The sequence below is a fragment of the Microtus ochrogaster genome, chromosome 10 (assembly GCF_000317375.1).
Source record: "Microtus ochrogaster isolate Prairie Vole_2 chromosome 10, MicOch1.0, whole genome shotgun sequence".
In the NCBI taxonomy this organism is placed as follows: Eukaryota; Metazoa; Chordata; class Mammalia; order Rodentia; family Cricetidae; genus Microtus; species Microtus ochrogaster.
In genome coordinates this window covers 53007929-53032343 of record NC_022016.1, presented here as the reverse complement: position 1 = coordinate 53032343, position 24415 = coordinate 53007929, and the positions used below count along the sequence as shown (strand labels likewise).

The 24415-nt window shown below is 51.1% G+C and overlaps 1 protein-coding gene across 5 annotated transcripts in view; it reads right to left on the bottom strand.

The window, feature by feature from the left end:
- Nucleotides 1-24415, bottom strand: part of Ptpru (protein tyrosine phosphatase, receptor type U) — a 74606-nt gene that overhangs the window by 35189 nt on the left and 15002 nt on the right. For all 5 annotated transcript variants that reach the window (XM_026782048.1, XM_026782049.1, XM_005353142.3 and 2 more), the window contains exons 2-13: nucleotides 23974-24105; nucleotides 20641-20912; nucleotides 20086-20167; nucleotides 19866-19981; nucleotides 19425-19599; nucleotides 18684-18977; nucleotides 8194-8502; nucleotides 4631-4740; nucleotides 4190-4391; nucleotides 3775-3877; nucleotides 897-1170; nucleotides 654-690 (exon numbers count right to left, since the gene is read on the bottom strand). In XM_026782048.1, the coding sequence (XP_026637849.1) occupies nucleotides 654-690; nucleotides 897-1170; nucleotides 3775-3877; nucleotides 4190-4391; nucleotides 4631-4740; nucleotides 8194-8502; nucleotides 18684-18977; nucleotides 19425-19599; nucleotides 19866-19981; nucleotides 20086-20167; nucleotides 20641-20912; nucleotides 23974-24105 (2106 nt within the window). The remainder of the gene's footprint in view (nucleotides 1-653; nucleotides 691-896; nucleotides 1171-3774; nucleotides 3878-4189; nucleotides 4392-4630; nucleotides 4741-8193; nucleotides 8503-18683; nucleotides 18978-19424; nucleotides 19600-19865; nucleotides 19982-20085; nucleotides 20168-20640; nucleotides 20913-23973; nucleotides 24106-24415) is intronic.

Below are 24415 nucleotides of genomic sequence, written 5' to 3'. Positions count from 1 at the left end.
GCCCTGCCTTTCAGTTGGAGATCTGTCTCCTCACCCTGCCTCTCAGCCAATAGCCTGCCTTCCACATCCCAGGTCAGTCTCCCTCAGCCTGCTCTCCTCCTCTTAGCCCCCACATCTTCAGACAGAGAACTGGGGACACCTGGGGCCTTCAGCCCTATCCTCTTGCCCTCCTACCAGGTGATGAAGGGGAAAAGTACCTGTGCTACAGATGAGACATCTCAGGGTGTAACCAACCATATGCCATGCCTAGAAGAGGGGTGGTCCTCACACCACATCCTCCCTGCCGGTCCTGTCTATCCCACCGTAGAAAAAGGAACAGATACAGAACCCAGAACAAGGACCAGCTACCATCACTCTCAAGGCACAAGCAAGATGGCTTTCTCTGCACAGGCTGGTTCCTGTCTCTGTCAGGGACCCTTCTGACACTATGGGGAGCGTGGAGGGTGCGAGAAGCTGCCTGCTGTCCAGTTTGAGAGAAGAAGCCCTTGAAGTGGGCACCAGGTAGCTGAGACAGGGAGACCTTCCTAGCCGGGCCTGCCTTCCACAGCCCTAGGCTCTCATAGCCCTGTCTGTTCCCATAGCCCCGGGTCCCCTGGAGACACACAGATGAAAGGCCGTGCCTGAGCAGGGCTGAGGACATCCAGCAGACTCACCTTTCCTGGCAATTCGGATGCAGTTCAGCCGGGTTTCCTAGAAATACAGATGAAGAGGCTCAGAGACACAAAAAGCCAAGTCCACGCTCTAAAGCCCAGGAACCCCAGTTGGGATGGGAAAGGAGGTTAGAGTATAGAGTCTAGGACCAGGTCTCAGGCCCCAGTGGTAGGCCTCCCCAAAGGTCCCCCACCCTCCAGCCCAGTACCCCAGTTTACACCCCTAGGACACAGCCGGCTCCTCACCCCTTTCAGGTGACTCGCTGCCTGGAAGTAGATAAGGTAAGCCTTCCTGGGCTCAAGTGGTGGGTTCCAAAAGCCACGATAGGTCTGGTTGTCACCCACAGTAAAGGGCATGGCCTCAAGCAGACTGCTGGCAGCCAGCTCAGCCCCGAAGTAGTGCACCAGGCCACGAGCCAGTGCGGTCTCAAAGGTCAAAGGTACCGAGAAGCAGTCCTGACCTCCTGGTTCCCGTCGCAAGCGCCGTGGCCGCTCTTCCTCCACAACCACCTGGTATACACTGGACAGGGAGGAGATGGTACACGTGACCACAGAGAGCCTTCGGGTAGTGAAGGTCGGGGGTCTTAGCTCTGCCTCTTTCTAACCCAGCAAGTTACAGATGCTCCCAGGACTCAGTTTCCTCCTCTGTAAGATGGGAGTGAACCAGGGTGTAGCTAGAAAGGGACACTTAGCAAGTGAGTGTCCATTGTTATTGCTGCCACCATTTGTAGCCTTGCTCAGTGGGACTAAACCCTAAGGCCCACTGGATCTCATCAATGAGCCTTCTTGTGTGTGACACACAACCTAGAACATGGAAACACCCGGGCTCTTTCTGATAAAGGACGACTAGGGTAAGACCACATTTACAATGCTCGGATGAGAGGCCCTGCGCTGGTACTGAGGGATCTGGGCCTCCTGGAATTAACTCTCCCCAGCAGGAAAGAGACGCTCACAAAGCAAACAAGGATATGCTGGTGTGACCATCTAGAGCCCTCTCAATCCTCAGGCAACCCTCTGCAACCGGAGCCCGCTGTGGCCTGCAGGGCCCTCCTGCCCTGACTTGTGTCTCTCTCCTGACCACTGGGGTTCTGTTTATTTTAGCGCCTCGAGGAAGGGACTTTGGCTGTGGGCTCCTCCAGTCCACTGTGGAACTGAGCCAGAGCAAACATGTGGGATCTGATATGCTTAACTCCTTCCCGTCAGCCTACATCACTGCTCATCTTGGGACACCCCGCCTGTCAGACTCTGCTCTGGGAAGAAGGAATGCCTCTGCCTTCCCTCCAGTTTCCAGTGCAGGGAGTCTGTTCACTGCCTGTCACAAAACCTCTGCAAACGCCAGCCCAGATCCTTCTCAGCACCCACCCCCAAGCTAGGAGTCAAGCCTTCCCCAGCTCCAAATGCTCCCAGGAAGTTCACATTAGCCTCAAACTGAGTGGTGTCTAAAGAGACGGAGTCTCAGGGAGATGAGGATCACCCCGCCCACCATGTCCTGTCTCCATATTCCCGTCTAGCGTGACCAAGTCCTGCCTGACACTGCCACACAAAAACCTGGAGGCTTCCTCAAAGAACACAACACCCACAGGGGCCTGAGAGTCTACGGGGGCCAAAGCAGGCAGTGGTAGTAAATATCGGGGAGACCCAGCAAGTGAGGAAGAGAAGGCAAAGGGCCAGGTGAGAAAGTGGAGGACCAGCTAGGGCATGTGAGCAACCCAGCCACCTTCATGGGACAGCTCCCAGTCCCCACCAAAGGGGGGTACCCAAATGGCAGGTGGAGAGGCTCTGTACCTTCCAAAAGTCACCCCCATCCTCACTTCTCCAGCCAAACATACCACAAAGGCTACCTGAGATGACCCTGCTCATGCACGCTCCCATCTTTACTCCAGCGCGCATGCGCGCGCACACACACACACACACACACACACACACACACACACACACACCAGTTTTGCAGGTTAAGATAGCTTACGTAGCTGGCAACTTGACTGAATTGAGAAACACCTAGGAGATTGGAAAAGCACACCTCTGGGCATGTGTGCAAAGATATGTCCAGAGAGGGTCACCTAAGAGTGGAAAACCTATCATGAATGTGGGGGTACCACCCCATGGATTGAGGGTACAGGTGGAATGACCGAGGGAGCCAGGTAGAACCCAGCTATTCTCTCTGTGTCTGTCTGTCTCTCTCTCTCTGCCTCCCAGTTGCCCTGAGGTCAGTCATCACCCCCACCCCCACCCCATATGTTCTCACCATCCTGGTCTTCTAAGTGCATAGGGCCAAGAGACCGTGGACTGAAGCCTCTAAAAGCATGAGTCAAATTGAGTCCTTCCTTCCTTCGCTGGCTTTGCTAGCGAGTTTAATCACATGCTCTGCTCAGGTTTCCATGAAGTTAAAATGACTTTGTGCACATGAAGTCCTAGGGTATTGTCAGGCTGACCATGAGTCATACCTGCACGAACACCCACACACTCTCAAACACATGCAAGTTCCTACTGACTCCCCACATGTGCATCTCACCCACCCTCACAAACACATTATGAAGGCAACCGTGAGAAGACCCCACTCACAGACACTCCTCATCTGTACTCTAGCGCGCACACACACACGCACACACACACACGCACATACACACACACGCACACACATGCACACGCACACACACGCACATACACACACGCGCACACACACTCGCACGCGCACACACACACAGAGCAGAGGCAGCCGTGGCAACATCAACAATCCCAGAGTCCTCTGTAGGGAGCAGAAAGGCTGTGTGCTAGACCATCCCCATGGGGATGGCCTTAACTGGCTGGTTCCCTAGTCTTCTATAGAGCTAGCCATCCCTGTGTGTGCAGGAACAGAACTAGCTAGAAAATACAAGGCCCCAAGAGTTTTACTTCTCCTGAGTGCCTAATGAACCACCCTGGGGAGGCCTAGTTCCTTCTCCAAACTGGACACTGTCCAGCAGACCCATGACAGTTACCAGCAGAGACCTGTGGTCTTGGCTCTGCCCAGAATCATGGTGCACCCTCCTCAACTCGGAGCCCAGGCAGGAAGTAGGGTCACCAGAGAGTTGGCCAGATCAGTGGAGAGGGCTGTTGCCCACCCTCTCTCCACAGGCTTTCCCACCTGATGGGTGCTCCGCGGCCCTGGGCCGGCCTCAGCAGCACTGTGATGGTGTTCTCAGACTCGCCCAGGGGTGACGGCATGTCAGCATAATCAAAGCTGGGAGCTGAGAAGAGACAGGAACACAAGCATGGCATCTGGCCACTGGCCAGGGAGGCCAGACCTCTAACCCCCTTACCATCATGTTCTCCTGATCTAAGCTTCCATGCCTCCCCATCTTAGGTGCTGACCTCTGACCTCAACCTTCTGATTTCACCCGCCATAATTTCCTGACCCCTCTAATTTAGTCCCGACTTCTGACTTGAAGCCTATAAATGGTTCCTTTATCTCAGCAGGGTCCTCTGTGCCCACACCAGCTGCTCCACCCTTCAAAATCCTTGGAACCTGGGACCCTAGGCCCCCTCCCAAGGAAGCTCACCTGAGATGTTGGTGGTAATCTCCGTGAGAGCCGCCTGGCCAAAGCCCTTGCTGGTACGGGCACGCACAGAGAACAGGTAGGTGGTGCCAGGGTGCAGGTTGGAGAAGACGTGGTACGTCTCATTGCGGAGTTTGGAGATGGTGCGCCGCGGGCCAGGCACATTCACGGCTGGGTCCGAGGACTCAATGCTTTGGTAGCTGATCTGGGGGCAGAAGGAGCAGGTAGGTGGAACAGGACAGTGATGGGCGTCACTATCCCGGGAATACCACCCACCAACCTTTATGTTCCATAGAAACTAGAGGTGCTCTGGGCTGCCCCCCACCCTACTCAGAACTCACAGAGCACAGACTCTGACCATCATGGAAGTAGCTTGAAGGCCCACCTCCCTCTCTGTCACAGCACAGGAAGGAACTTTGACCTCCCACCTGGGCCCCTGTTCACCTCATACTGAGTGATGAGGCCATTGGGCTCCTGGGGCTCCTCCCACTTGAGAAAGATCATATCCTCCAGGGGAGTGAAGGTTAGGGACTCAGCTGCAATCCCACCAGGCACTGCGAGGGAAGGGCGGAGAAGAAAGTGGGCTTTGGCTCCAAACACCAGAGTTCATGCATCAGCCTCGCCTCTTCCTAGCTGTTCTGCTTGGGCCAGTCAGTCTCCCTGAGCCTCAGTTTCTGCATCTATGAAATGGACATGACACAGCCCCTCTCTCACCGGAAGTAAATAATGTGAAGTATGCAAAGTTCAAAGTTCACGTGACCCAATCCATAGGGGCCTATGTATTCCTTCCACTTTCAGGGCCAAGCAGGTTCCATTCAGGCTCAGGAGAGACAGTTATTTACCAGAGAAAGGAAATCAGTTGCCATAGGGGGTCTGGATCACGGGTGGAGAGGTTTCCCTGTCTAAAAAGATCTTAATTACATAAACAGTCTCAATGAGATTGGAGAAGATTAACAAACTGATAACTACATCACACACACGTGCTATAAAAATCTCCACATGGGCATTGTGAGATATGATCTGTTTGTTTGGGCTGTATTGTACAACCTAAACAAGATTGGCAGGGCACAGCTTCTGACTGGGAAAACACTTTGGTAAACGTTTCTGAGGAAGTGGAGGTCATCGGGAGGGATAGTGGAAGGAAGGGTAAGAACCAGTGAGAGCTGGGCTGAAGAGCCAGTTTGGGTGAAACATGAGGTCCTGAGTCTGGATCCCCGATATGCAGGCAAATGCCAGGTCTCTGGTGTGCATTCGTGACCCAGCACTGGGGGTGTGCACCGTGACCCAGCATGGGTGTGTGCACCGTGACCCAGCACTGGGGGTGTGCACTGTGACCCAGCACTTGGGGGTGTGCACCGTGACCCAGCACTGGGGGTGTGCACTGTGACCCAGCACTGGGGGTGTGCACTGTGACCCAGCACCAGGAGTGTGCATCGTGACCCAGCATAGGTGTGCACCGTGACCCAGCATGGGTGTGTGCACCGTAACCCAGCACTGGGGGTGTGCATCGTGACCTAGCACTGGGGGTGTACATTGTAACCTAGCACCAGGGGTGTGCACCATGACCCAGCACCGGGGGTGTGCCCCGTGACCCAGCACCGGGGGTATGCACCGTGACCCAGCACTGGGGGTGTGCATTGTAACCAGCACTGGGGGCTACGGGGAAGAGACAGGTGGGTTTCTTGGGACTCGCTGGCCAGCCAGCCGAGCAGAAACAAGGAGATCCAGGCTCAGTGAGGCCTTGTCTCAAAAAATAAGATAGAAAGCAATAAAGAAAAACATCAACCTCTGGTCTACACGCCTACAAACACACACACACACACACACGCCTACACACATACACAAATAATAATACAATGAAAGCTAAGCATTCGGTTAAAACAAAAATTTCCCAAGATCATTCTCCACCTATCCAAACAGAAAATAAAAAAGTATAATCAACAATTCCAAGAGTCAGTAAGATCACAGAACCACCAAGTCTCATTCACTGCTAGTGGAGTAGAAATTGGCACAATCACGACCAATGAGAACTGTCTGGCTAAATCTACTAAAGATGAGCACACGCCCTTGCAACCTAGTCATTCTCCCCTCCACACACCCACACGACACATAAATATCTACCAAAAATAATCTACACAGACTTTCTTCAAAGCGTTCTTCAAAGTAACCAAATCGGATTCTGCCCAGACACTCACCGACAGTTAACAGAAAGTAAATATGGCGGACTCATTTCTAGAATGAACCGCACAGGGGTGAGAACGCATTCACTAGGACCATGCCTGCCACGATCTGGTCTCCAGAGAGCACAAACTTCCCAGAAACAAACAGGCACAAAGCAAGCATCTACAGTATGATTCTGCTTACACATAGCCCAGAACCAAGCAAAAATTAATACGCAGTGTTATTGGGAGAGGTAACGGCTACCCTTGGGAAGCGGTGAACACGGGAGCACTAGTGACCTCCTGGGGTGCTGGGATGTGATCTCTTCATTTGGGAGTGAGTTCGCTGAAGTGTCTGGTCTATGGGAATTTATTGGACTGACCACTTAGGATAAGCACCCTGGACAGAATGAGGTGGCCTGACCATAATCCTGGGGACCAAATGACATGCAGAGATCATGAGAATGGAGAAGTGTGGTGTTTAGCTACAGACTGTGCAAAGCCTTGGGCAGTCCCAGCCATTGCTTGCTCCTACCCCGAGAAATCTTCAGTGTGGCCTATGCACATGCTTGAGGTGAGTGGTGCCGGGGAAAACCAACGAGGTGAGATGAATTTTATATGGGCTACACACACACACACACACACACACACACACACACACACACACGTTCTAAATGCTTAGAAATTAAGCAAAGTGGCCATGCAGTGGTGTGCACCCCTTTAACCCCAGCACTCAGGAGGCAGAGGCAGGTGGATCTCTGAGTCGAGACCATCCTGATCTACAGTGTGAGTTCCAGGACAGCCAGAGCTACAGTGAGAAACCCTGTCTTGGGGAGAAAAAAGGAAGGAAGAAAGAATGGAAGAAAAAGGAAGGAAGGAAGGAAGGAAGGAAGGAAGGAAGGAAGGAAGGAAGGAGGGAGGGAGGGAGGGAGGGAGGGAGGGAAGGAGGAAGAAAAAATTAAGCTAAGCAATTTTAAATAACTTTTGAGTTAAAGAGGAAATTATTACAGCAATTAAAAAATATTTTAAACTGAATGGTAATGAAAACAACATAGTAAGACTTACGGGTGAGCTCAGGGCTGCACAACATCTGCTTATCATGCGCAAGTCTGAGGTGAAGCCCCAGCACTGGACAACAACAAACACTAAGGGATGCAGCGAGAGTCGAGCATAAAGAAAAGCGCATGGTTTGATGCATACATTAGAAATTAGCATGGTGGCACATAGCCAAAATGCCAGGCCTGAGGAGGCTGAGGCAAGGCTGACAAGTTGAGGTCAGGCTCTGCTACACGGCAAGACCATATCAGAAAAGGGGAGAAGGGGTGGAATAAAGACTCAAAAAGCTAAAACCGGGACTGGAGAGACAGCTCGGGTGGTCGACAGCTTGCTATGCAAACAGGAGGACCTAAGCTTGGATCCTCCGTGGCCATGTAAAAGCCGGGCATGGGAGCACACATATGTAAGCCCAGTGTTCGGGGAAGGGCGGGGACAGAGACACGTGGAAACCTGGAGCCTGCTGACCTGCCAATCTGCCTGGTGGTGAGGTCCTGGTTCAGTGAGAGGCCATCTCAGAGAACAAGGCGGAAAGTGACCGAATGCACCCAAATCTATGTCGCTAGTGAAAACTGTTATTAAAAACCTTGCCATGAGGAACATTCCTGATCCGAATTCACCACTGAATTCTTCTAAGCCCGTAAGGAAGAAATTACACTAACCTAACAACCCACAGTCTCCCCAAGAATGAGGAACGGCCACCACTGCCTTGCTGGAGTTCCCTACATGAGTCTGAGCAGAGGCCCCGCGTATGGGAGGCATTCTGAGCTCCGGGAATCCGGCCTGCACACTTACCATCTTCGTCTGTCTGGAAGGTGACCTCCTTGCCCTCCTTGCGGCCCTCAGGGTTCGTGAGGATCAAACGCACGTGGACGTTCCTGAATGGCAACAGATTCTTGATGGTGTAGCGGCTGACACCCCGCTCCATCTTCACGCACTCCCGGACGGTCTGGTTGTGGCTGCCACCCAGCGTGTAGTGATAGCAGAGGGACACAGCATAGGTGTGGCAACGTGTCACGTTGTAGCCCAGGGGCTCCCACTGCAGGGTCAGCTGGCGAGCCTGGATCTCAGCAAAAGCCAGGCCTTTGGGGGCCCTCGTGGGCTCTGGAGACGTAGAAAGCAGGGGGAAGGTTGGGGAGATGGGAAGAGAAAAAGAAGGGGTGGAAGAAAAGCATCAATCAATGGCCAGAAACCTCCTCTGCCTCTTGGAACTCTGAGCACCCTCGGAACTGAACAGGCTCTAGAGTAAGGTAAGACACATCTGAATCCTAGTCTACCACCTGCAGCCAGTGATCACTGCCTGAGTGAGTCTGCCTCTCTCAGCCTGAGTTTCCTGAACTGCAAAAGGAAAAGACCTGGATTTGGATCCCCAGCACCTACACAGAGGCAAGGCTCCCTCAGAGAATTGCTAGGCTACACTGAGACTGGTAAGGTAAAACCCATGACACAGGCATGACAAAGGCTAACACACTATAACCCGTTAGAAGCATTAGCTACCGGGCCGGCGAGATGGCTCAATGGGTAGAGACACTTGGCTGAGCCCAATGACCTGGATTTAATTTCTGAGACCCATGTGATAGAAGAAAAGAACCTCCCTGTCCACAGTGTGGTCTGTGCGTGCACACACTATAACCCAGCCTGATTGGGTTTAGATTCTAGCTTCACCTTTGGTTGTGTGAGTTAGCTCTTGCCAGCGTAGAGGCACATGCCTATAATCTCAGCACTCAGGAGGTCAGTCTGGGCTCCATAGTGAGATCCTGTCTCAAAATAGAACGCTGTGCTATATAATTAGCACAATTTACCCCCTAGTTCAAGAACATTCTGAATAACACCTGGCCACTCAGAATCAACCTGTTGCTATATTTTCTTCATTTACTAATTCTAAACTTAATGCAGAAACATTTATATCGATAGATATAAAATTACATAGTATGTACAAACCAGGATGATGGGCGCTAGGACAGCTAAGCAACACAAGGACAGAGAATGTTCGGAAAGCAGAAACAGAAATCCATGTCGTTATGGCTGAGGTAGGGCTCTACCGCTAAGGTGCAAATTCAATGGTGAGTTCCCTGACTGCCAAAGACACAAGGAAAACACAATCTGTTGTGCAATGATAACACTGGCAGTTAAAGTTTTTGGAAGTGTCCAACATCTTTCTGGAGGCTTCAGAATGTTTTATCTCATTTAATCTTGGTTGAAACCCAGCGAGACAGGGGCTGTCATTAACCTTGTCGTACAAATGAGAAAGCAGAGAAATAGAGGTTAGGTGAGGAGTCCAAACTCACACAACCAAAGGTGAAGCTAGAATCTAAACCCAATCAGGCTGGCACCAGAACGCATGCTTTTAGCTGCTGCTGCCCTGGTCCCCAGGAGGAATTCACCTTCACAAACAATAGTCACACTCATGCCTCGAAGAGACACTGCTGCTCCAACAGTAGGAAGAGGCCGGCTTGCTACAGTCTTTTAATGACTCCATTAGCCTAAAATATGTCCCCATTTTGTAAACAGAAAAACTGGGGCTTGGAGAGATAGCTCAATGGTAAAAATGCTTGCTTTGCCAGAGTGAGGAACCTGAGTTCACTCCCCAGAGTCCACACAAAAATGGGTGTGGTAATGTGAGTTTGTAATCCCAGCACCTAGGAGGCAGAAGCAGACAGGTCCCTGGGACTCAATGGTCAGCCAGCTGAGTTTATCAGGCGAGCTCTAGGCCAGTGCAGAGGGCCTAATGACCTGAGTATGGTCCCTGGGACATAGACCTCCACACATGACCTATGGTATACACACACACATATATGCATGCACACGTACGCACACACACCCTCCAGAGAGAGTGTTCGGCCCACATCTCCATGTCTGCCTTAACAAGTCTATGATCTTAATCAAGCCTCCACATATAGTATTGTGTGATTATTCGGGTCTGGGTGGCCAGGAAATGAAAAAGCAGTCTCTTCTTACACCTTTATCTTTCACACATGATTCTGGGACATGGATTCCATGCCTCAAAGGTTCTGGGAGTGCCTTCCTACAAAGTGCCCCATCCTCTTCGTTGGGGGCTGAGAAAGCACGGCTACTTAGCCCCGTAATGGGATGAAGAAGAACCTTGTGGTCATCGTCCGTGAAAAATTTACTCAGCAGCCCCTTATAATTATCAGTTCTCACTCTCCAACACAGGACTGTAGGAGTGACAATGGTCAACCTAGCACTGAGCACAGCAAGTTCCTGTTCCCACCCAGCTTTCAGTTCCTTCCTAGCCTGGGCAAGAAGCAAGTCTTCCTGTATGGAGTCCTCAGAAAGAGATTTCTGATTTCATACTAACAAGGTCTATCTCTTGACCACAGCAAAACACACCCAAGTCCCATCCCACATGAGCATCAGACTAGGCTGCTGGCCCAGCTGCCATACATGGGACTTCTCACCGTTCTGGCCCACAGAGAAGCCCACAGGTGTTCCTGCGGGTTTGGTTTGACCCATCATGCTTGTGTACGTGGGGCAGAACACTGTGTGTGCTCACCTGCCACCCTGCTCAGAAGTCTGATTCGGTCTCTGTCCCCTGGCTCTGGCCTGTCCCGTGTGCGCTGAGCCAGTGTGGCTACAGCAGCCACTTTCTCTTCTCTACAGTAGTCTCAGACCAGCTCTGCCAGCACACCACCCTGTGCCTGGAAGGCCAGCCCATCTTCTTTCCTATCCTTCAGACACTTGCTTTCTTGCCCTCCTTCAAGATTTGAACAAGGGCAGGGCCAGTTACGGTATTCTGGCTAGATGGAAGCTTCAGATTCAGTGTACAAGACTGCAGGGGTCCCACCGCCAACAGCCGCAGAAGCCGGGCTCCTCATGAGCACTCTTCCCACGGAGGACACCAGGCTCAGGAGTAGTCCCAGACGCTCGCAGTTTCTAAGAGCTAGAAATTCAGATTTTTTTTATATGAAATCTCCAGGTTTCTAAGCACTAGCAACCCACTCAGGCTACTCAAAAGCACCTCTTAGAACTCAAGACGGAGCCTCGGCCACCGAGGGTAAACGCCAGTGTGGGTGGGTATCTCCCTCTCCACCTTCACAGGCTGAGGGGCCCTGAATGGAAGGCTCGCTTCCCTCTTCTCTTCTGTCCCGGACACATCCGGGACTCAAACACCATGTTGACTAAGATTGACATGCTGGTTGAAAAGTGCGAACCCAGAGTCTCTCTGCTTCCAAAAGCTATCTGCTACCAAGGCGCCCCTTCAGCCACCAACACACAATGGCAAGATAGAGTTCAGGGACCAGGAAACCCTATCCAGGTGAACCCCACAAGTCACTCAGAGACAAGAGGACAGTGGGCATGGAAAAAAGCCAGAGAGCACATGTAACATTATTAAATTAACCTAGAATGACTTGATTTTAATAATGTCAATGAAATGCCTCTGCCTCATGGAAGGAGTTTTAGGATAGGGTCAAGTACATCCAAGTTCACATCCTGCATCCACTCTTTGCTAGTTCTGCAGCTCCAGGAAAGTTGCTGAACCCTTCCGAATGACTGATGTCGACGGAGGAAACAATGCCTACTTGAAAACTGTGAATTATGTCAGCATTGGGCGGGTAGGGGTCAGATGATGCGACGTTCTAGGTCATCATCAACTACCGAGCTAGTTCAAGGCCAGCCTGAGGTAGAGGAGGTAGACGAGACAAACAAGCAACAACAAAACCACCTCCTTTAAAGACCAAATACAAGCCGGGCACTTGCCTGTGATCCCAGCACTTAGGGGGCAGAAGCGAGAGGATCGAGACGTCAAGGTTATCTTCAGCTGTAGGAGACCATGCCTCAAAACAACAGAAAAGGGAAACATAACATCACAGGGGACGTGGTAAACCTGAGGACCCAGCCAGTAGGAATCAATAAAGAAACGTGTGCACCAAAGTGAGACTTCCGTAACATGAATTAGTGCAAGCATGCCGCAGAGCAATAACATATCAGAGCCCTTCCTCTAGTCATTCCTGACCGTGTGCGCTAAAGAATACGACTCGAGAGAATAAAGAGAACTGCAAGCATTTAATTTTTTTTGATGTAGCATTATAATAATAAGAACGTAGAAACAAACAGCCCAGAAATCCAGGGTAGACGTTGGCAGGCAATACCATAATTATAAACATGGACCGGCATCGAGCAAACGAAGCAGAATCCTGAGCGGCAGCCACAGCCAATGGCAAGGATGTGAAAATGTACACTGAAGACATAGGCAGAGACCGGAACAAGATGGAAAAATTAAGGCAGCTGTTGAGCTAGGATGGAGTGATTCAGAGAGTTTGGGGGTTCTGTTTCCTGGGGTTTTTTTTAAAGCCTTTTACTGGTACAATATTATTGTTTTTACAGTAATAATAGAGTGGAGGGAATTGTGGGCCTAGAGAGCCCCACAACACAGCTGCCCAAGAGCAAAACAACCCCAGCCAGGCTCTAGGGCGGTGATATCAACAAAGAGGAGCCTATGATTAGGAGGGGGAGGAGAAGGTTTTTGTTTGGAGTCTACCCACCTGGCCCCTGGCCTATCCCCACCCCAACGAGCCTCTAGAAAAATGTTTATCTGTGGCTGACACTAGCAGGGTCCTTGACAGCTGCTGCTGCCATCAGTACCCATTAGAAATCAAGACCTGTCAACTGAGGTGGTTAGCAACCTGACAGGTTCTAGGACCACCTGGGATGACCAGTCTCTGGGCCTGCCTGTGGCTGAGGTGGGAAGGACCACATTAACCTGGAAGGACCACCTTAACTATCCCATGAGCTGGATCCCAGACTGAAGAAAAGAGAAGCAGGGAACCAGCATCCGGGATTCTGTTCTCCCTGACTGTGCCTGCAACGTGACCAGCTGCTTCAAGCTCCTGTGGTCTTCACTTCCATACCCATACCAGGGTGGACTATACCCTCAGACTGTGAGCCAAAGTAAACCCATCTTCAAATTGTTCATCTCGGGGTATCTATCACAGCAACAGGAACGTAACTGAGAAACCAGCTCCGCCTCTGGATCTGCTGTGACTCGGTGCAGATTTGGTCAAGCAGCTGAATCTCTAAGCCTTAGTTTATTTACCTGTAAAATGGGAATGATCAAAAGTTATAACTGTTAGAGCCGGACAGTGATGGTACACGCCTTTAATCCCAAGCACTCGGGAGGCAGAGACAGGCAAATCTCTGTGAGTTTGAGGTCAGCCTGGTCTACAGAGAAAGTTCCAAAATAGGCTCCAAAGCTACCAAGAAACCCTGCCTTGAAAAACCAAAATGAAAAAAGAAAAAAGTTATGAGGAATTGGGTCAGGCAATAGCACCTAGCCTTAAAGAATGGCTTAACCGCAGCCTGACTGTTCAGGTCCACCTGCAGAAACTACATGCACAGGTTTCAAAAACAAACTACTCTGCCCAGTCAAACCACAAAAAATAGTTGTAACTTCCTGGTATCTCTCTCTCTCTCTCTCTCTCTCTCTCTCTCTCTCTTTCTCTCTCTCTGTGTGTGTGTTTGTGTGTGTGTGTTTGTGTGTGTGTGTGTGTGTGTGTACACATACGCATCTTCTGCCTCTACACACACACACACCCCACCACACACTTTTTTTGGTTTTTTGAGACAGGATTTCTCTGTGTAGCCCTGGCTATCCTGGCACTCGCTCTGTAGACCAGACTAGCCTCGAATTTACAGAGATTCACCTGCCTCTGCCTCCAGAGTGCTGGGATTAAAGGCGTGTATGCCACCACCGCCCAGCTATGAAGTTGTCTTTTTATGGAGTTGGCAGCGTGCACTTTATTGACTGAGCCATTTCCTCAGCCCCACAACCTGGGTTCTTTTTTTGTTATTTTGTCTTTTTTTTTTTCTGAAGCTGAGGACTGAACTCAGGGCCTCGCGCTTGCTAGGCAAGCGCTCTACCACTGAGTTAAATCCCCAACCCCACAACCTGGTTTCTTGACCCACGGTCTGATTACAGGCAAGTCCCTGCCCCATCCGGGTTTCAGTGTCCCTATCTGCAAACTCGGGAGAGTGCAGGAGAGGTTTTATGTGCCTCAAGCTCTGATTTATTCTAAGTGGTAAATCAAAAATGCCTTTGAAACATGAAGAACACCATAACGATGACAGCTGTCACTTACGGAGTTGCCAGTCACTGTACTTCACACGCCGTGCCACGCGCTCCCTACAATCGCCCAGATGAACCCAAACTGCGACAAGACCCCAAGGATCAGCTTCGCATGTCCAGTTCCTCATTTCCATTCCCCCAGAACCTAAAGAGGGCCTTCAACCTCGCCACTGTTGGACTCGATAATTACTTGTCATTGGGCACTGCCCATATACTGCAAGGAGTTTAGCTGTCCCTGGCCTCTAGCTCTTAACGCCAGTAGCATCCAGCAGCAGCAGCCAGTATGACAGCAATAGGTCTCCAGACACCAGCAAACGTCCCCAGGGAGAGAAAATCCACCCTGTTGAGAACACTAACATGAGAGATGTGACCCTGCCACGTGGCTTTAAATGCCACCAACACCATCTCTGTAAGGACAACTTTCAGATCCATGCCAGCAGCCAGCACCCGTCCCTCCACGTCTTGCTCATACATCCAGCTGCCTGGTGGAGATCGCCACTGGCACATTTAACGGCATCTCAAAGTCACTGTGTCCGACTCTCAGCTCCTGATCGATGGCACCCCCCCAGGTCAGCACACACACACACACACCCCGCCCCGCCAACTCCGCTGGGGTGCAGTAAGTGACAGCTCCATCCGTCCAGCTGCTCAAGCAAAACACCTTGGAGCATCCTGGGGTCTATCTCTTTCTTCCCCATCCCACAGCAGATCTATCAGCAGATGCTATTGACTTCAGAACCAAAGAGACCAAGCAACTTGTCATCAGTACCATCATCGTCACTTCCCCGCGGCTTCCGGCTACTATCGCTGGCTGCAATGGCTGCGAGAGCCTCCCCACAGAGCCCCTTCAGGAACCTTTGACCTCTGTCTTAGTCTGGCTCTCTGTTGCTGTGATAAACACCAAGACCAAAAGCAGCTGGGGAAGAAAACGTTTATTTAGCTTACTCATCCACATCGCCGTCCATCACCCAGGGAAGCCGTGGCAGGGGTGCTGTCTCTCATGACTGCTCAGCCTGCTTTCTTATAAAACCTAAGATCACCTGCCTAAAGGGGGCACCACCCACAGTGGGCTGAGCCTTCCCACATCAATCATTAATCAAGAAGTGTCCCACAGTCAAGGTCACCGGACAATCTGGTACAGGCAGTTCCTCCACTGAGAATCCCTCTTCCTAGGTGATTTGTGTCCGGTTGACAAAAAACTAGCCAGCATCCCCTCCTCGTCAGTTCTCCACGAAATATCCAGAGTAGACCTTCTGAACGCCAGCAGACCATGCTCGCTCATGTTCTCCACGCCCTGCCATCACTCCCCTCGCTCACTCGCCTCTGAACCTGACAGACACTCCAAACTCTACTTAGACAATCCTCCCGCAGGTCTCCTCCGTGCTCCCGCCTCCAGTTGGCCTGACTGGACCGTCCCTTCCCTTGCTGTCTCCCTACAGCACACCACCTAGCTCCCCTTCACCTCCCGCATGACTCTGCTCAAATGCCACCATCTCAGTAAGACAGTCCCTCAGCTTTTTTATAAATAGCAACCCTCCGCCCCTCCCCATCCCCTGCCCTGATTTCCCCCCTCCCTGATTTATTCCCTCCTCACACACTTATCGCCATCTGACAGACTATATATTTCACTTGTTTACTTATTTATCATCTGCCTCCTTCTGCCAGGACAGGAGCTCCCTGCAGAGTCTAAGGGGGACTCAAATGCTGATGGCCTCTGTCTGGGGTGCAGCCACGTCTCCTTAGCAACTGTGGCTTTACCTGGCACATAATAGACACTCAATGAACACCCGTTGCCTGAATCTTCGCGCCACCCCATATGGTAGAGATTAGTGCTGTTTCCACTTAGAAAGAAGACTGACGCTCTCAATGGGTATATCGCCCGACCCAGACCCCAGGGACACCGACCCACCACCCAAGCACCTCTCTCCTAAAGTCAGGTATTAAACTACATTTTAGGTAGCCCACGAATCAGCTCTTAATAGCACTTAAGACTATGAACTGCAGGTTGTCAAGATGGCTCAGTAGGTAAAAAATGCTGCCAAACTTGAGGACCTGGGTTCAATCCCCAGGACACACATGATGGAGAGAACAGACTCGAATAGGCTGTCCTCCAACCTCCACATGCACACTGTGGCAACTGCATGTCCACACATACATGAACACTAAGTAAATAAACTTCGGAGATATAGATATATATATATAGATAGATAGATATATAGATATATATAATTTAACATCAACTGCAAAAACTATTTAACTCTTAACCTTAACCTCACATATTATCCAAAATATACCATGAATGTTGTCGTAGTTTGAAAGAAAATAGCTCCCAAAGGAAGTGGCACTATTAAGAGCCAGCCCCAATTAAATGTTTTTCCTTTATAAGAGTTTTCGTGGTCATAGTGTCTCTCCACAGCAATAGAAACCTGAACTACGACAGATGTAAAGATGAAACTGTTAAACCTTTAGAGAAAAAAAACATAAATAAAAGAAGAAATAGGAAAAGAGCTCTGGGAGCCAGAGGAGCAAGAACTCTTATGATTGATTCCAAAAGCACTGGCCAATTTGAGAAACAAATTCTAAAACTTAATTAAAATCTAAAATGTTGACTTGCAATCCATACAAAGGCAATGAGGAGAAAAGATCCCTGCTGGGAGGAAGACCTGCTGATTATACATCCATTGATACATTCATAATGTGTTCTAGATAGATCTAGTATCTAGACTGCATAAAGAACTCTCAAGCCTCAACAGAGAAAAAAAGTAATTCTTATTAAGAAATGAGCAACGATATGAACAGGTAGTTCAGTGAGGAACACAGGCCGGGGAAGTCGTGTGTGGAAAGGTGTTCAGCAACACTAGACACTAGAGAAATGCAAATTAAGACAATAAAAGGGAGGGAGAAGGCTGGGGAAGGCTCAGCTGCTAAAAACAATTGCCGCACTTGTAGAGGCTGTGAGGTTCCACCCCCGTGATTCACAACCCTGTAACTCCACCTTCCGGGAGAAAACCAACACCCTCTTCTGGCTTCCTGCACACGTAAGTGCACAGACACAGATACACACACACACACACACACACACCAGATAAAATAAAATAAACATTTTTAAAAATGATATGCAATACTGTTCCTGATGGTCAAAGCATAATCGGCCCAAGTGTCTGTCCACTGGTGAATGGATAAATGAGATATTAGAGGGTCACACATAGTGACGGAAAGGAGTGCAGTAACAACAACCCGCCATAGCGCAAATAAGGCCAAATCAAGACGCCGCCTGCAAAAGACCGCAAACCGTCATACATGTTTCTATAACGTAAAATTTCTACAAAGAGCAAATCAAGAGAGAGGAAAAGTGGATTCGTGTTTGCTTAAGAGCTTTAGGATTAGGATGACCTGGGTGACTGTCAGACGGTGTAAGGGTCCCCTTTAGCGGGATGACATGTTCCAAAATCAACCCTATGAATACTTGTTCAACTCCAGCCAGCTTGCCAGGCCCAGAAGTCAATCTTTACTGTAAAATTAAACCATAGTTGTACAAAACGTAACAATTGAGGAAAACGTGCTAGAGGCTGGAGGACCTCTGCTTTCTCACGAGAGCAGGGGGGGTCCACACCGAGAATCCACATTTGTCAAGACGTCGCTGAGAACCCTGGTCTCCACCCATCATCCACCCATCACTAACTTCTGAAGAGTCTCCCTCTGCAGGTGCATCGTGGGTCCTCAGCAACCACTCCTTCTCCGTCCTAAGCAAGAAGAGCTGACTGCGGGCTTAATGACAGGCCCAGTGAATCTGGACAAAATCCATCACACACAGTTTTTAATTGAAAGTGTTTAAGAAGACAGAATAAGAGTTCTGGTCCCATCTCTGCCAGTTACTTCATGGTCTCTGCCCAGTCACCTAACATCTCTCTGCCTCAGTCATCTCACTGGCGAAATGGGTATGACAACAGCACCTATGTCATAGTGTTCTGGTAAGTTTTCTGATTTGGTCTCTTGGTTTGCCTTCTTGTTTTGTTTTGGTTTTCCCTTGTCTCTTCTGTTTGTTTGTTTTCTTTTGCATTTTGAGACAAGCTATGGAGAAGTCGCCTCCAGGCTAGAAGACAGCCTCCAGAGTCCCTCTGCCTTGTATTAAGATTGAAGTCAATAAATGTGTTTGTTTCAGGAGGCTTTACTACCCCCTGTGGAACGGGAAACAACCCACCTGCACACTTGGTCCGGCTGAGCAGCGGTGGTCCCGGGCGGCCTGTGCCGCCATCCCCTGGGCGAGTGAGCAGCACGCTGATCTCATACTCCGTGTCTGGGTCAAGATGCCATAGCTTGTAGGTCTGCAGGTTGACAGCGTGCACTTCGGCCCACGGGCCCCGCGCCATGCGGTACTCGATCTCCTTGCGCACGATGGGCCCATCGCCGATGATGGAGTTGGTGTTAAGCTGGATAATGAGGTAGGTGGGGCCTGCGCGCAGCAGCTGTGGGGGCGCGATGGGGGTGGGAGGCTCTGCGAGGATAGGCGGAAGAGGAGGAGCCTACTGATGCGGCCGCGTGGCCCCAAAACTCCCATAGCTCGGCTATTGGCCACTCCAAACTCCCAAGCCTGGATCTGGGGGACCCCAGCACACTCGCTGGGTTAGCACCTGAAAAGCGCAACTAGACAGAGCCTCACTCCCTCTGCCCTGTCCTACACAGCCCATCCCTTAGCGACACTATTCCCTTTACACGTCCGTCAGTTCATGTCACAGCCAAGAGCCTAATTCCGCAACCGTCATGAGACCCTCCCTGTTCTATCAGGCCACTCAAGCTGCTACCAAACCCTCAACTAAACCTGTCCTGGGACCCCCCACAGAAGCTAGCTTCAGGAGGCGCAACCCTGTGGATTCCACCCTATCCTATCCTGCCCCCACCCCTCCCCTGCAACTCCGGCCTTCATCAAGACCAATCCGCTGACCTTTGACGATGAGCTCTGCGAAGTTGGAGACACCAGCCCCGCGAGGGGCCTGGGACACACAGCGGTACAGATCTTGCTCACTTCGGCCAACGGAAGTCAGCGGGAAAGTGGCCAGGAAGCGACGGTGACTGATGTGCCGTACCCCGGCAGCAGGCAGCAGCACCCCGCTCTGCCTCTGAAGGGAAGAAGGGATGGGAGAATCAGGGAGAATTCCAAGCCGACAGCATATATGAGTCCTTACTATCCCAGGGGTATGTGAGGATCCAGGAACTGCCCTCCACCCTGGGGTGAAGGAGAACCCAAACTGGCGGAGCACAGCCTGGGGGGAGACAAGACAGTGTATAGATGTTGGACTCAGAGACCCAAAAGGGAACCAAGCCTAGGAGAAGTGTTCTGCCCTCTGCCACCTTTCTGGGCCAAGTCTACACGGGACGCCCTCACCTGCAGGAGGAAGCGCTCTGCCTCTGCAGCTCGGCCTGCTGCCATGCATTGGAAGGATGCATTCTGGCCTGCATTGACCTCCACGTCTCCAAGGCGGGAGAAGTGAGGGGCCTTTGCTGTGGGAAAACAGGCAGAGCCCCAGCATGAGCTGGGCCTGCGTGCCCTGCAGACAGGAGTCAAGGCTACCCTCATCCTTGTGTCCGAGGGGACTGGGACTCACCGCAGGGGTAGCTGAACAGCAAGATGTCATCTAAGCCTATGTAGCCCTTGCGGTCTGGGGAGATGAGGGCCTCAAACAGCACCTGAGGAAAGTGGGAAGCCAATTGTCAGAGTGACAGCCCTCCAGGTCAGTTTGGGCCCCAACCCCACCCCCTTCTCCACCAACAGGTGCCAACCCAGCTCACAAAGACCCTCACTACCAAGCCAGCTGTTTCAGGGGTGTGGTCAAGTCTAGAAGATCCATTCCAGTTCAGACAGTACCTCAAAACAGCAGAATCCTTCCAGTCAGAATTTCCAGTTGGGTACTGCTTCAACTCACCTTCAACACTGGCCATCCTACTAACAATGACCTCTGACCTACTAACAATGACCTCTGACCTACTAACAATGATCTCTGACACTGTACCCACACTGACCCCAGACCAACTCCAAACATGACCCCAGATTGGCTCCTGATGGACACATCTTAAATCTGACCTAGTTCGACCTGAGGGTGGCCTGCTGCTGCCCTGACCTCCAAGCCCAAGCCCACCAACTGTCTAAAAACCCAGCCCACCTGATATTCATTGGGCCAGAAGGTACTGACGGCCAGCTCAGCCTGGTGCCACTGCCGGCCATGGGATCCCGTCATATTCCACACAGCACTGCCCAGGGGGCCCCCGTTCACACGCACATAGACACCCAGGGTGCCGGGGCTGTGCCCATCCCGGCTATAGAGGAAGTAGCTGAACTGAACACAGTGCGTGTCGTTCTCACTCAGGGTCTGGAAAACGATATGGGCCCTCTGGCCCGGAGCATGTTGAGAAGCATTGACCATCAAGTAGGCACCTGGAGAGAGAAAAAGAAAAGGCAAGGAGACCTTAGGGAAAGCCAAGGTCACACTGAGGAAGGGACAGAAATAAAGGACCCACCAGGAATCAAGGGTTCAGGGTGTGATCAGAGTTTTTAGCTCTGGTCGGAACTTTGGGGTAGATTCCTTCTCTCCCTTAGTCCAAAGGAGAGGACTAAGACAGTAGAAAACACAAACTCCACCTTGTCACAGCCCATATGGCCACAAGCCTCCAGTTTCCCAGGCTGTGCTGTTCTGGGAGATAAGGATTAGATCATTCTTCTCAGGAGTCAAGAGTCTGGCACAGGGCAGATCCCCTGAGGTCACTGCTTCCAAAGCTTCAGACACTTCCTTGTGCTGGGTACTTCCCTGTGCTGGGTACTTCCCTCTGGCTCTGATCATTCATATTGTGTGAGACAGTCTTGCTACCAGCCTGTCACACCTCAGGCCCTCGCTGTGTCCTCAGACAGGCTCTGAGCCCAAACTTGATGAATATGTAGGACAGACTGAATGGAAGAATTAGCTTCCCTTCCGGCCCCCACCAGATTCCAACCTGAAGATCCTCGGTGTGTTCTGGAGATGGTGGGGAGTGCCTGAGGACCTGGCTGGGGATTGCAGCTTCCCTTGCGGTGATGATAAGAGGGGTGCAGCTGCCAAGGAGAAACCCAAAGCCACCCTTGCACAGCAGCCATGAGCACAGCCTCCTCCCCAGCTGACAGCACATTCTGAGCCTGCTCGGGAGTGCTCCCAGGGACTGGAGGGATCTTATCTCTGTGAGCCTGGAGTCCTGAGAAGGAAGCTGCTGCCCATGTCCTGCAGGGGTAGGAAATGAACCTCCAGGTCCCTGTCCCTACTAGAACCCTAGAAGGGACACATCCTAGCCAGGCGCTTCTTAGCCAGCTCCTGTGGCGACTCATCTTCCCTAAGGTAGCTCCCTCTTCCAATGTGACATCTTGCCTCTTCCTCCTCTGTTCCCTGGACACTGCCTATCCTCCCATCATGCACTCCTTCATCCCCATGGTTATCTTCTCTCCCTCCTGTTCTCCTCTGGGACTAATTCTCCTTGTTTCATCTCCATGCCCTTTATTTTCCCTAGACTATCCCATTAAGTTCACCCTTCCTCCCAAACCTAGATCAGCCCCCTTCACCAAGACAGAGAAACAAAGTGGGCAGGTCTGGAAAACATGAATCTAAGCCAGAACTCTTTTTGGGGGAAGGGGGGTATTAAGACAGGATTTCTCTGTGCAACAGTTCTAGCTGTCCTGGAATTTGCTTTGTAGACCAGGTTGGCCTCAAACTCACAAAGATCTGCCTGCCTCTGCCTCCTAAGTACTGGAATTAAAGGCGTGCACCTCCATCTCCAGGCCTTAAGCCAGAACTATTATATCTACTTATACGTGAGTACCTGTTAAGATCTGGGCTGAATGGCCGGGTCTAGGGGTGCTCAGAGGTCATACAAAGACCCTTAAGGTGGGTACCTTTATGCATCTCTCTCAAACAAGCTAAACAGCGATACGTCTAGAACAGACATATACAAGGATCAAGGACCGGGAAGAGACAAATGATCACATCCAGAAGGACATAAGATGGGCAATGACCAGCCTGGTAGGGAGAGCCCAGGAGAAGCAGAGTCTACTCCCAGAGCCCAGCCAGCCAGCCAGGCCCCAGGAGCCTCTTGCCTAAAGCTGCAAGAAGTAGTCCACCCACCACTAAGAGCCGCCACCTCCCTGGCCTACTCTTGCCAGCAGATGCCATCTTGGCCATGCTGTGAGCTCACAGTCAAGGCCCTGGGCCACCTCTGTAACAGGACACAGGGAGGGGAGATTCTGACTGTCTGTCCTAAGGTTCCCTCACTGTCTGTCCTGCCACACAGGCCTCATCAGCAACGAAGTGGCTCATTTGGCCTCCATCTCTTTTATCCTTTCATTTTCCTTTTAAAACTATTGGGTTTGTTTGTTGACAGCGTTTCTCTGTGTAACAGCCCTGGCTGTCCTGGAACTAGTTTTTTGCCTCTGCCTCCCAAGTGCTGGGATTAGAGATGTGTGCTACCAGCTAAGAAGATAATATTTTTTAATCTTATGTGTCTGGTGTTTTGCCTGCATGTCTGTGTACACATGTGTGCAATTCCTGAAGAGGTCAGCAGAACCACTGGGTCCCCTGGAACAGGAGTTACAGACAGCTGTGAGCTGCCCTCTGATGCTGGGAACTGAACCCAGGTCCTCTGGAAGAGTAGCCAGTGCTCTTAACCACTGAGCCATCTCTTCAACCCTCTTTTCTTTCTTTCGTTTTTATTTTGGGGACAGCATCTCACCAAGGAGCCCAGGCTGGCCTCAAACTTTTGACCCTCCTGCCCTAGCTTCATGTTCCTTTTTCTTTTCTTTTATTTCTTTCTTTTTTTTTTCTTTTGTTGTTGTTTTTCAAGACAGGGTTTCTCTGTGTCATAGCCTTAGCTGTCCTCAGACTAGCTCTTGTAGACCAGGCTGGCCTCGAACTCATGGAGCTCTACCTGCCTCTGCCTCCTGAGTTGTGGGATTAAAGGCGTGCGCCACCACTGCCCATCCATGTCTACTCTTAATTCTCAGTTGATTCTGCACCCAGAGAGGAGAGCACTCTCAAATATCCTCAACAATTACAACTAAACATTTAACTGACATCCAGTGGGCCGCCTCTGTGCCCTGTGATATGGGCTACTGCTCTCCCATGTCACGGTCAAGACAACAAAGGCTCAGAGCTGGCTAGATGATGGGGCCAGGATTTGAACCTATGTCTTTATGATTCTGGAATGAGTGTTCTCAAGGCTATCATCTGAGTAGGAGACCAGTACCAGAATCTACATCGAGCCTCCTGCCTCTCAATCCAGTGCTCCAAATGCCCCAAATGACTGGTACTGAAGTGGGGACAGAGGGACCCAGCGCTCCTAAGAAGAGGGCAGAGGCATATCCAGAGACCCCGTATCGCTTCTCCTCAGTGTCTTCAGATCCCAAAAAGAGCAAGAGACCCTAGGGGAAACTAGGGAAGGCCTGGAAGGAGAAAAACAGTAGTGATGGAGATTAGGCTTACCGTGGGGCAGGTCTGCGGGGGCCCGGGTGCCAGGGTGGATCCGCACTTGCTCCCACTGGAAGTCATCATACTGAGCCTGGCTGTACTCACAGGGCACAACTGGGTCACTCGCCTCCTCGAAGGTGCAGCCAGCTGTGAGGGCAAAGCCTGATTAGCTAAGCCCAGGCAAGGCCACTGACCAAGAGGACTCCAACACAACCCTTCAGGTTCCCCCACTGGCCTCTCCTTCTCCCCAGGCCAGCCTCTCCCCTCCTTATTATGACTCCCTCCAACTAACAGAGTTCTTCCCCCTCCACCCCAACACCCTCCCCTCACTGTCCCTCACCAGTCCCAAGACTTTCCACTGCCCTCCCCACCCCATCTCAGGATCCCCAACAGCTCCATCATCCAACAAATAAATAATAAAACCAGCCATCAGGATCGTTGCAAGCATAGAACCTCC